The 13,186-nt window shown below is 36.4% G+C and overlaps 1 protein-coding gene across 4 annotated transcripts in view; it reads left to right on the plus strand.

Annotated features, from left to right (window-relative positions):
* Nucleotides 1-13,186, plus strand: part of LOC124882862 (voltage-dependent calcium channel subunit alpha-2/delta-1-like) — a 158,068-nt gene that overhangs the window by 96,990 nt on the left and 47,892 nt on the right. For all 4 annotated transcript variants that reach the window (XM_047389466.1, XM_047389467.1, XM_047389468.1 and 1 more), the window contains 9 exons: nucleotides 2,218-2,376; nucleotides 4,063-4,167; nucleotides 4,264-4,342; nucleotides 5,142-5,191; nucleotides 5,357-5,464; nucleotides 7,185-7,247; nucleotides 8,171-8,254; nucleotides 8,355-8,429; nucleotides 12,379-12,450. In XM_047389466.1, the coding sequence (XP_047245422.1) occupies nucleotides 2,218-2,376; nucleotides 4,063-4,167; nucleotides 4,264-4,342; nucleotides 5,142-5,191; nucleotides 5,357-5,464; nucleotides 7,185-7,247; nucleotides 8,171-8,254; nucleotides 8,355-8,429; nucleotides 12,379-12,450 (795 nt within the window). The remainder of the gene's footprint in view (nucleotides 1-2,217; nucleotides 2,377-4,062; nucleotides 4,168-4,263; nucleotides 4,343-5,141; nucleotides 5,192-5,356; nucleotides 5,465-7,184; nucleotides 7,248-8,170; nucleotides 8,255-8,354; nucleotides 8,430-12,378; nucleotides 12,451-13,186) is intronic.

The following is a 13,186-nucleotide window of genomic DNA, read 5'->3' on the forward strand; positions in this document are numbered from 1 at the left end:
AATTAAATCACCATTGAAAAACTTTGCATATTTACTCAGGTTGTCTGTGTTTGAAAAGGCAAAAACAGAAAAGTTCTGCCAAATACATTTTCGCAGCACTGTTCGTTAACTGTAGATTTGATCAGAGAAACGCTAAAGGATCACAGTGCTAAAGTCCAAGTGACTAAGAGAACCAATGCTTGAATTTAAGCCCTGAAATGCCACATGAAATCTATGACAAAAATATCCCAGTTTCGTTCCTCAACCATATCTTAACTCTGTGGGATGGAATGGGAAATGCCTTCCTTGCCAAATTAAGATTTGATAGAAATCTCAAGTACCAAAGATTTCCTGGCATAAGAACTGAGAAAGCCTTCATCCATCACAGTTTAGAGTTAAAATGACTGCCAGTTTAAAGCATTTATGCACACGAGCTATATTACTTTTACAAAGAAAAACTGTTCAAAGGGTCAGTATTTTCCTCCACTTTAGGATGTTTGTGAGGTGCTGCCAAGACAACCTAGAAGCATTTTTACTGAATGGGATTGACACTGAAATCCAGATTATGTCCAAAACTTGAGCTCCCATAACTGTTGCTGCAATAAATGTGCTAAATATATTACACTGGTGTAGTAATGTTTGTGGCTTTGCCTCTAAGTGCTTTTTAGCAATAGCTTAAAAGCTTTTTATAAAGTAGTTAATAGTAGTAGTAGTTTGTTTAGATGTGGTGGCATGTAAAAACTGCATTGAGGTAAAATTTTATTTTTTACTTACCGATAAATTCTTCTCCTTCTCCCCAAAACCAGTACAAAGCAAAAAAAGATACCTTGGTAACTGTCGGGTGCCTTCTAGCTTAGATTATATATTATTTGATTAAACCAACAATCAGCAGAGACACTAAAAAAATAGAAAAACCAAAAACTAAGTAATTGTTTATTAACTTTGAATAAAAGAAAATAAAATGGGTTTGGAGTAGACAACATTCCTTCATACTATGATTTAACAGAATACATCCTGACATAATATAAAGAATCAGTTCTAATTTGAAATAATGTGACAAGGAAAAATGTGTAATTAAATGAATAAAATTACAATTATCATGTTTGAACATCAAGTAGCTGATGTTCCACTAGTGAGTTAAGTCATTTTCTGGGTCTTAAACAGAGCTCCTACTTTGTATACTTAGGTTAAATGATGCATCTTCTCAGCTTAATGCATCCCTCCAGTTTCTTGGCTCGGAATATGTTTTGTCCTTGGATCTGACTTTCCCCTGTCTAGCATCTCCTTTAACCTAATTACTTCTTCTTTTTCCTCCTTGCAGTCACTCCTTATGGCCACAACCATAAATCACATTGCTTTCTAAATTAGCCACAAATAAAATTTAGTTTCACTTCCCTTATTAAACAGACATGTGTGGGTGTGTGCACTTTGGGTGGACGTGGAGGGTCAGTAGAAGGCTCTTTGACATAATGTGTTTTATAGACTGTGTTTTCTCTGAGCTCTGATTTCTGTTTCTAATATTTGCCCTTGCACTGGTTCATACTGTGCATTCAGTCATTCATAGTGTCACTGCAATTGCTTAAAACATACATATGTGTAGAAATACTCATTGTTAATGTTAGAAGTGTTATATTTTGTTTTGCTGTATTTGAACCATAATGATAATTGGGAGCAGCATTCAGAAAGAGCCTCAGAACAGATGCTGAGTACTAATGAACCATGCCCCAACCCTTTTATGGATGCTGCATGTGTTTGTGTGTAGATTCACTCACTTCTATCTGTTCCCCCACATCAGCTATTCACCAGTATTTACCTGAATTTACTTTACATGTGTAGTTGTGATTTAACTAGTTATCTTCCTGTAATTAAGCTGTCTCTTTGTTTTTGCTCTTTTTTTCACCTCCATGTGCCACTGTTTTCTCATCCCTTTTGTATCTCCTTCAAATCCTTCCTTCTGTTCTTTTAGCTTCCGTCGGTCTGTGAAGTTTGATTACATTTAGCCTTTTTTTTCATTTTGCACATGACAATTTGTGTTAACAAAGATCTATTTAACACCGTTGTCTGCAATTGTTGTATCTTATGTTTAAATGTCCCTTCAATCTTTTACCTCAGTCATAGTTTATCATATATATTTAAGAAACACTGCAACAAAGGGGAAGAAAACACATATTTATCAGAAAATATGTGTAAGTGCCGTCCCTGTGCCTCCCATCAACCCTCCTTACCTTATCCCCCCAGTTCAACAAAACCGCCCGGCCTGCAGCATGCTTTCAGAACCTGGTGCAGGCCAATGTGAGGAACAAAAGGATCTTGAAGGAGGCTGTGCAGAGACTCAAAGCTGAGGGTATCACCAACTACACAAGTGGCTTTGAGCTTGCCTTTGAACAGCTTGCACAGGTAAAGCGTGTGTGAACTGTATTTCCTTGCCTGATTGAGGTGGCAACTGATGAATTTTTTTATGTAACACATTTCCTTTGAAAACTTTGGTGACATACAATAGACTTAAAAAGTATACATACCTCTGTTAAAATGCCAGGTTTCTGTCTAAACAAAAATAAAATCAGAATATATAATTTTGGAACTTTTTGCACCTTCAATGTGACCTTTAACCTATACAACTCCATGGCTAACTTCATTCTTCAAGGGCCAGTGTCCCACATATTTTAGATGTGTCCCTGCCTTAACATAGCTGAATAAATAGCTGACTTGACTTCCTCAGGTTGTCATCAATAGCTGAAGAGGCCTGGTAATGAACTATTTATTTGATTCAAGTCTGTTAAAGCAGTGGAACATCTTAAACAGGGCATCAGCTCTTGAGGACTGCAGTTGGTCGCCCTTAAACTAATACTTAATGGAAGCACCTTTTGATTTTATTTCAGCACTCTGTGTTTTTGGGTAGGGCTCTATCAACATACATCTTGATTTGGCAAAGTGTTCCCAGTCTTCTCTGTAAAAACCCTCTATGTCTGTCCGATTGCAGGAGCATCTCCTGTGCATATCCCTTACTGATCACTCCACAAATTATTAATTGTGTTATACTATTTCAAAATATTCAGTCTTCTTCTCATTAGGCCATTATTTTCTGATTTGGATGTATGTTTTTGGTTGTCATGCTAAAATGGAATGAATGAATGATAAAGTTCTTCCTCATCTTTGTAGTAAAACTCTGAATGTATTTGGAACTGCCAATTTCTTCCACTATGACTAAGGCCCTAGTTCCAAATAAAGTGCCCTAAAGCATGATACTGCCAACACCATGTTTCAATGTAGGCATGGTGTTCTTTGATGATGATCAGTGTTGGTTTTGTGCCAAACACTTCTTTTAGAATTATGGAACAGCATTCAATCTTGGCTTCATCATTAGGCCATAACACATTTTATCTCATGCTTTTTGGTGAGCTAAAATATATGTTTTGCAAATTTTTGCTGGGTTTGAATGTTTTTTCTTGTTTAAAAATGATTGCTTTTATCTTGCCACTGAAGATATAGGGGAGACTTTTGTCACTTGTACTTCACAGCCAGTATCTGCCAGAAATTCCTCCAGCTCGTCTAATGTTGCTGTAGACCTGTTGGCAGCTTCCCTGGCCAGTTTTCTTCATATCTTTTTAGCAACTTGATGAATAGTAATGTCATGGTCTTTGTAGAGGCACTTGAAATGATGAAGCTGCGGTCTGACTGTTAATGTAGGGGTTAATACTGAACACATTAACATCTTCAGATGCGCACATATGTATTTTCCCCTAAATACTGTTTTCTTTTTCAGTGGAGTCACACAGGCTATAGATCACACCGAAGGTCAAACGGTGTTAGCAATTTATTTGCACCACAAATAACTGGCATTTTACCAGGGGTGTGTAGACTTTTATACCATTTATACCATTCAACTTAAAAAATTTTCTTTAAAAAAGTTTCATGATCTGACGCTCAAATCTCTAAAATATGCTCTTAGAGAGTAAGTATATGTCGCCCTCCTTTGGTTCTTTCAGATATAGCACTCTGTCCAAATACACATTTATCTCTTCACAAGCATTAATGCAGCAGATTTTTTGGCAAAGTAAAAATCCTTGCTTCTGTGCAAATCAGACCAACATCTCTAGGGCCAAATGTAACAAGATTATAATGCTGTTCACCGATGGAGGAGAAGAGAGGGCAGAGGAGATATTTCAGAAATATAATCCAAAGCAAGAGGTAGGACTTTATATTCAGTTTCACTGCAGTAGAATGTAGTTCTTGGCCCTTTTTTTCATGTTTTATTTATTCTTATTGCATTTTGTTCCTTTACAGGTGCGCGTCTTTACATTCTCAGTAGGTCAGCACAGCTATGACAAAGGGCCAATACAGTGGATGGCCTGCAATAATAAAGGTACAAAATATTGGATTTATACTGACTAGGTGAAAGCCTCTTTTTGTGGTTACTATGTTACATTGACATTTTAAATTTTAACCATGTAACAATCATCAGCAATCATTGTTTCATCTAAAAAGAGCATCACAGTTAACGTTAATATTGGTTTGTGATGATAGGACAGAATAGTCTGTATGGCATACCCCCTAAATAGCTAGTTGTCACAAAGATAATATCTTTGGGTTTTTGTTTTTTTCATTTTTATCTCTCGTATCACCGTGATTACTGTGCATGGTGGCAGTATATAGTAATTATTGATCCTTGTCTAGCTTAAAGGCTAAAATAAATGGGCCACTGTGTCATGTTTATACACCAGGGAAACAGTAATGAATTTGATGTGTCAAAAACTCTGATCAACTTTAAAAAAATTGAAGTATGAATAAAAAACTGCCTCTGTCGCATTTCCTTTAATGGCAATGTTTAGGCTTTTATCAATATAGCCACTGGTGTTTTTGTTAGTAATTAACATGAGATTTATTTCTCAGCTGAATAAATGCATTCAGAATAAAATTATTTTTACACTTTTTTTCAGTGTGAGATTGTATGTTGTTGCAATAGTTTTATTTTGTTTTTAACAAATCTTTACCAAGTATATCAATAAATGAGGCAATACTTTTTTTGTTGTTGCTTTAAGGCAACGGTGGGATTGTGCAAAAATATGGAATCCGTTTAGGAATACAGTTGTAGGTTTAATACTCTCCAGTAATTATGCTGTTTCCAGAGGTCCTTGTATAATAAATCTGCTTCTCTTACACAGGTTATTACTATGAGATCCCATCTATTGGGGCCATTCGGCTGAACACTCAGGTAATCTCAGTCATGAGAACACACTTGACTAATCTGGCCTAGTGTTCTCACTACTTTTCACCTTTAAAATGTGGCTCTCTTAATTTGTTGCTTGTATTGCCCCCTTGTGGCAGAACTATAGGCATGCAGGTTGCAAAATAAGTTTATTTGTGATCATCTTGGCAGGAGTACTTGGACGTTTTGGGTCGGCCAATGGTCAAAGCTGACAGCAAGCCTAAGAGAGACCGAAAGGCCAAGGAAGTTCAGTGGACAAATGTCTACCTGGATGCATTGGTATGTTCTGTCTGGAAGATTTAAGACAATCAAGTGGGTAAATAATGATACTGTTAATGTGTGAAACTGTGGTGCAGGAACTATGATACATTTGTTTTATGTCATGTAAAGTATTTCTGTTAAGTCTTGTTTAGTTATTTGCTGTCATGTTATCTTCTTTTTGCGCAACGAGAGATAAACTTCACTCCAAGGTTTTGCCTTTTTTTGTTGTGTTTATGCTTCTGTCAAGATTTCCTGCCAGGCGACAGCAGATAAGACAGCAGACGAATGATAAAAGAAGCCGACTTTCTCAGCACCAGAAACGTCCTCCTAAAATAAAACTTAACCATTTAATCAGTCAGTTTGGTGATGAAAACTGCAAGTAGTGTTTTGAAATTTTGTATTAATGCCATTGTTGCCAATGGTTTTGCAGTAACTAGAATAAAAGTAATGAACTATTTAATATTATTTAACTTCTAATTATTATTATTTACAACTATGAACCTAATGTGTTGAATGAAATTCATATGTGCTTTTAGAACATTATTTTATAAATAAGAATGTAATTTCAAACTTGCAGTCGATCTCTTTCCCCGTGAGATCACTAAATGAAACCAAGGTTAGTTAGAACATTAGATTATAAAGCTGTTTGGTGAATAAACATCATCTTTAAAGGATCATACTGGACAGTTTAGAGATGACGTTGTGGAGAAGTTCGAATCAGGGTTAGGATGTAAAACAATTTCCCAAATGTTGAACATCTCATGGAGCACAATGCGCAAAGAGCATGGCACAGCTACAAACCTAAAAGAACATGGCTGTTCATGTAAACTGATGGGACAAGCAAGAAGAGCAGCAATCATAGAACTAGCCAAGGGGCCTTTGTTAACTCCGCAGAAGTTTCAGAGATCCAGAGCTCAAGTGGAAGAATCTGTTGAAAGGACAACTAGAAGCAATGCAAGCCATGGGCTTTATAGAAGAGCCGCCAGAAAAAAAATGTAAAATAAGCCACAAAAAGTCTCATTTGCAGGTTGCTGCTAGCCATGCTGGGTACTCAGGACAGATGTGGAAGAAGATGCTCTAATTAAACCTCTGTGGCGGGAATGCAAAATGCAATGTGTGGAGAAAAAACAATGCTGCACAAATCCTGAACACAGCATTCTCAAAGTTACAACATGGTGGTGACAGCAACATGCTGTGGTGATGCGTTTTTTTTAATAACGACCAGTAAGTTTTTGGGAATATTGATGGAGCTAAAAACAGAGCAAACCTGGAAGAAAACTCAGAAGGAGCTGCAAAAGACTTGAGATTGGGACAGAGGTTGACATTAATGCAGGATAAAAAACATACAGCCATAGCTACAGTGGAATGGTTTAGAATACATCAAGGCATAACGATTTGTTAGAATGGCCCTATCAAAGTTCAAGTCATTAATCGGACTGACAATCTGAGGCAAGATTTTAAAACATATGCTTACAGATGTTTTGCATCCAATCTGATTGAACTTAAGCTACTGTGCAAAGAAGAATAGACAAATCTTTTAGTCTGTAGTTGTGCAATTCTGATAGAGGCATATCCCAAAAAACTTCATCTGTAGTTGCAGCAAAAGGTGATCGTAAAATGTATCGACCAAGAGGGGCTGAATGCAGATACACATGACACTTCAGATTTATATTAGTGAAACACTATGAAAGCCCTGTGCCATTTTACAAACATCTGTACATTATGTTTTATCTTCCAGGAGCTTGGTCTTGTAATCACTGGAACGCTGCCTGTCTTCAACAAGACTGACACAGGGTCAAAGGTATCTACAAAATATATATTTTAGCAAATGTGTACAACATTGTACAAATATTAAATGGGTCACATTTTATCACCCTAACTCTTGTAAAAACATTTAAAAGTTATGGTGCTTGTGATAGATTTTAAATGTAATCAATAAAAGTTTATCTTATAGCACTAAAAAAGTATCAATAACCAAATATATATTTTTTATTCTATCTTTGATGTACAGAATTTCGCATCTTGATAACATTTCATTTAATTTTTTTTTATTCATTCATTCAAAGGAAATATAAACTTAGAACTTATTTGCTGTTTATGCATGGAGGGTGTAATTAGTAATAAATACAAGCACAGATTATGTCATTCTGGCATCTTTTACACCCCATTCTGTCTGCCTTTGATTGTATGTCACACACTTTGACTTCATGGATTAAATGTTTGTAGTTTTCAGAACTGTAATATATGCTAAATATTTGAAAGATCAAAAGATGAAGTTTCAACATGAATACTTGTTTTAACTTCTCTCATCTTGTGGCTTTCGCTTGTTTTCTTTGTTGATGCAGAGGTACCCCAAAACTCTCCAGAAGAGAATGTAGGATGTCACATAGTAAACTTTTTAAAATAAATAAATCCTGCAGATCAGAGTGAGAAAGATCCGGTAGCTTAAATGTTTCAAGATGAGTCTACATGCCTACCTCAGAGGACTTGGAGCCTACCTCCAGTGCGACTGAAAACAAGTCTGGAAATGCCTTGTCAGTGACTCACTGCAGCACATGAAGCTTTTGGGAATGAAACTGTCCAGATTTGTATTTCAACCATTTCCTTGAAATCCTTCACAATCCACTGTGGGAATTGACTCATCCAGAAAAAGCAACAGAGGGCCTTACACTTACTCTTTCTGCAGCTGACATCCTCTCTGTTTTTCCTATGCTTTTCTCTCAGAAGTCACAAAACCAGCTCATCCTGGGAGTTATGGCTATTGATGTCTCCCTGGAAGATATCAAGAGACTTACTCCTCGGTTCACAGTAAGAGCTCACAAGTCATATTAATGTACACATACTTGTGTACTGTGCATGTTATTGTTTATACAGGCTTTTTTTTTCACCAATCCTTGTTTCTTTCCAGTTTGGTCCAAATGGCTACTACTTTGCTATTGATCCAAATGGATACGTGTTGCTTCACCCTAACCTTCAGCCGCTGGTAAGCAGCAACAGTCAATGTTTAAATGCAAAATTTAACTAGAAGAAAAAACGTAATTTTCATTCTTTTACACAGCCTTATAAGATTTTAGGGGAAAACCTTCCCAAGATTTTGCTAGCTCATAACCCAAACTCATATTAAATTTGTATTGTGTTTGCATCTATTACTTGATCAGTATTGTTGGTCAGACGTTGCTCATTTCAGGGGTTTACTCAAAATTATCTAATGCAGCCTTCCTTCTGATGGTGGAAGTGCCCGCTTAACAGGAACTGTGCACAGCAAAAATAAAAACATGTAAACTAAAATGCTAACATAAACGTTGTTAGCTGTACTATATGGAGGGCCATAAAGGACAAAATAAAATAAATATATCATGAAATAAATAAATGTGAATGTCCCATGAAATAAATAAATCTACTATTTATTTATTTAATACATTAGTCAATTATTAAATATATCATTAAATTATGAAATGTAAAATTAAATAATAAATAAATGTCCCATTAAATAAATGTGCTTTTTAAATGAAGAAATTAAATATATATATTTTTTATAAATTTAAAAATACATATCCGGTCCCATATAAGTGGACGTCGATGAGAATACATATAATTATTTCACTCTACATTTATTATTTCATGTTTCCAATGCAACAGGGTCATCATAAAAACCCAGTGGCTAAAACTGATCCTGTGAAATTCGTTGCTAGTCTGATATCTAAATGTGGCAGCTTCCACTACGCAGGACCTCAGTGAGCTTTCTTGTGAACTGGTTGGACATATTATTGGACATATTATAGACCAAAGTAGGGACATAGAAGCAAAGTTTGCTGTAAATAAATTGGAACAATTTCTTAAGGTTATTTTAGTTGTTTCTGCACTTTTCAGCAAAGACATTGACCTCAGAGTCATAGCAAATTTAGAAGAAGTTGTCTTAACTTGCTGTGTGAAGCAGCTAAACAGATTGCAGCCAAACATTGCATAGATTGACACCTCAAGGAGGAGACAACAATTATTAATCCTGCAAGAACACTGTGTTGAAAAAAAGTCACATGAAGTTTTCCACAACACAAATGGTACAAGGTGCTCTAGTGACATGCAAACCGCTATGTGTGTCAGAACTCTGAACACAGAATTTCCAGAGTCACAAATTGTTGCAACAATGGCAATTCTTTACTTCAGCATTAACAGCAAAACTGGTTGGGGGGATGGGAAGATGGATAAAACGCATACAAGGCAAAACTGGAAGAAAACCTTTTACCTGCTGTAAAAGACTTGAGAATGGGGCAGAGGTTTACCATCTAGTAGGACTACAACCTTGTTATATAGAGAAATAGCTACAGTGGAATGACTTAGATTAAATTGAAATAAATGCATGACTTAGATTTCATGCAAAATCCACTTTTTTTGCCTTGAAATACATTTTGTTGTCCACTTGGAGTGTGTAAGAATGCAGAAAAGTTGAATTTAGTCTCTCCAGGTGTTGCGAAGGTATCTTTATATTCTGTTTGGGTCATATTTTTCAGTTTGTTCAATTTTCTCTATCATCTGTTACGTTTTTCCAACTGATATGTCTCTGTATTTGCGGCAGAACAGCTAAATAAGGTCATGGACTTCTGGCTGATCAATTTCACGTATCCACCATATTACGTGTTTCAATTTTGTAGTCCAAGCTCTAGTATGCCATCGCTGAAAGAAATTAAGTTTGGTTCGGTTGTTGGGCGTTTTAACCCAGACAACTCATTACACAGTCCCCCAGCATCAGAACATCTTTCAAAGTGCCAGGTTAAATTGTATTTTTCATGGAAATCTACCCACATCAGTGGGGACATTTATATTTCCCCCACTTCATGGACAAGTGCCTTTAACAACCTCTGCCAGTATCAAGAAGGATTTGCTGAAAGACTTCATCTAATTAAGCAGTCAGTTCCTTCTGTCTATGGAAACGACGGAAAGATCAAAGCGGTATGCTGCAAATAACGCTAAAATGAAAAGGTTTATTTTAGACATGAAGTTATGTAGTGTTGATTTGATGTGCTGGCTATTGTGTTGATACCAGTAACATGCCTTCTGCTTATGTTTATGCTTTCAGCTCCTTGAGGACAGAACTGTACTGCGTGTTTTGAATAGTATTATTACATAAACAGTTTTGCATTGTTTTTGCCGTTTTTGGCTTGTTTCTGTGGTGCTAGATAATTCAATCCTGTAAGACTCACAATGAAAAGACACATAGGTGGCAATTAGAGAAGTTTATTTACAAATATTTATTTCTTTGGCGCTCGGACCCCGGAGGAAGACACGAACGCTGAGAATGATGTGAGCTTGGATGAACAACTTATGAATAGAATTAGAGATGTCTTCCCCCCATAAGGGCCGAGGCTGAAATAAATGAACTGTTAGCCACCCTAATCCCGCCCACTGAATTTAATGGGTCAAGAGGAGTTTCAATAATTTAATGATGAAACAGCTGCATAGAAGCCATAAATAAATAAATGTGGAGTGAAATATTTGTGTTTTTAAATAAATAGTTTAAAAAAAAATGACATTTAATTTATTAATTTTGTCATTTAAATGGTATATTTAATTGTTTAATGGGACATATTACCTAAATGGGACATTCACATTTATTTATTTTATAGTATATTTATTTTATTAAATTTTAATTTAGGTCTCCGCTTTGACTGGGCCATTCTAAGACATGAATGTTCTTTGGTCCAAGCCATTCTATTGTAACTGTTGTTGATTCTTAGGGCCAGTGTCCTGCTAGTAGGAGATTTTTCATTAAAGAATAGGTACATCTCCATCAGATATGACCAGTCTCCCTGTCCCTGCTGAAAAAAGCATCCACATGGAATGATGCTGCCACTACCATGTTTTCTTTGTGGAGGGATTGTGTGTCCAGGCTGAGTTGCAGTTCGAGTTCTGTCACCGCCTGCAGCTCTCCGTAGCTCCTCCAAAGTTACCATGTGCCTCTTAGCCACTTCCGTGATTATAATCTCCTTGCCGGGCCAATCAGTTTAAGTTAATGGCCTATCTAGCTAGGTTTCTTGCTGCACAAACACTTTCTATTTTAGTTCATGGATTAACCAGTCTCCTGTGAGATTTTCAACGCTTAAGAGTTTGTTTCATTACATAATCCTGCTTTAAACTTCCCAATTACTTGTCTGGTGTGTCCCTTGGTCTTTATGATGCTGTTTGTTCATTAATGTTCTCTGAACCTTTCACATAACAACTGTATTTGGACTGAGACTGAATTATACTCAGATGGGCTCTGATTATTAATTAGGTGACTTCTGAAAGCAATTGATTCCATTTATTTGGAGGATCAGAGTAAGAGGTACTTGCATGAAATCCCAGTAAAATACATTGAAGTTTGTGGTTATGTCACAAAATGGGAAAAAGGGTTATGGATGCTTTTGCAAGCCATTGTAAATTTTGCAGGAAACTTACTGTTGACACATGCAGAGATAGTTAATGCTGCAAGTACCAAATTTACTTAATGTCCCCCTGAAGAAAATTGTCTTTCTACATTGCTTTGAGGTTGTGTTTTTAGCAAAGCCACTTTTTGTTGTTCCATATGTTGCACTTTGCTTAGCAGTCCAGTGTTTTCCTGCAGAACAAGATTGAATTGTTTTGTCTTTATATCATTTGGCAAACTTTAAAATTCTTAGTTTTTTCTTAGTTTTATCTGGTTGCAAGATTATATTTATTCGCTTGGTAAAATGTTTTTCTGTGACATTTGAGAAATATGCTTTTTATAAATAAATATTATGAAGAGTAGTTGCAGATATTTTACATGCCATTTGTCCATAATTATTTCCCTCTTTAAGACTGCAGAGTATCAAAACCTGCTATTGGAAGCATATCAGTACCTGCCGTTTTCTGTTCAATTTTTGTCTTCATACCTGACAAACTGATCAACAAAAATCTTTTTGTAAATTTTTTCACAGACTGCCAAGTTTGATGAACCTGTCACACTCGACTTTCTGGATGCAGAATTGGAGAATGACATAAAAGTGGAGGTTTGAAGCCCATATATGTTTTCTAATTTAAAATCAAACCTCACTAGCTGCTGTGTACATGTTAAATGTGTGTGTGTGTCTGTGTGTGTGTGTGTGTATGTATGTGTATATATATATACACACATACATACATATATATATATATATATATATATATATATATATATATATATACACTGCTCGAAAAATAAAGGGAACGCTCAAATAACACATCCTAGATCTGAATGAATTGAATATTCTCATTGAATGCTTTGTTCTGTACAAAGTTGAATGTGCTGACAACAAAATCACACAAAAATCATCAATGGAAATCAAATTTATTAACCAATGGAGGCCTGGATTTGGCGTCACACACAACATTAAAGTGGAAAAACACACTACAGGCTGATCCAACTTTGATGTATTGTCCTTACAACATGTCAAAACGAGGCTCAGTATTGTGTGTGGCCTCCATGTGTCTGTATGACCTCCCTACAACGCCTGGACATGCTCCTGATGAGACGGCAGATGGTCTCCTGAGGGATCTCCTCCCAGACCTGGACTAAAGCATCCGCCAACTGCTGGACAGTCTGTGGTGCAACATGACGTTGGTGGATGGAGCGAGACATGATGTCCCAGATGTGCTCAATCGGATTCAGGTTTGGGGAACGGGCGGGCCAGTCCATAGCTTCAATGTCTTCATCTTGCAGGAACTGCTGACACACTCCGGCCACATGAGGTCTAGCATTGTCCTGCA

This window comes from Girardinichthys multiradiatus, chromosome 17 (assembly GCF_021462225.1).
Source record: "Girardinichthys multiradiatus isolate DD_20200921_A chromosome 17, DD_fGirMul_XY1, whole genome shotgun sequence".
NCBI classification, from domain to species: Eukaryota; Metazoa; Chordata; class Actinopteri; order Cyprinodontiformes; family Goodeidae; genus Girardinichthys; species Girardinichthys multiradiatus.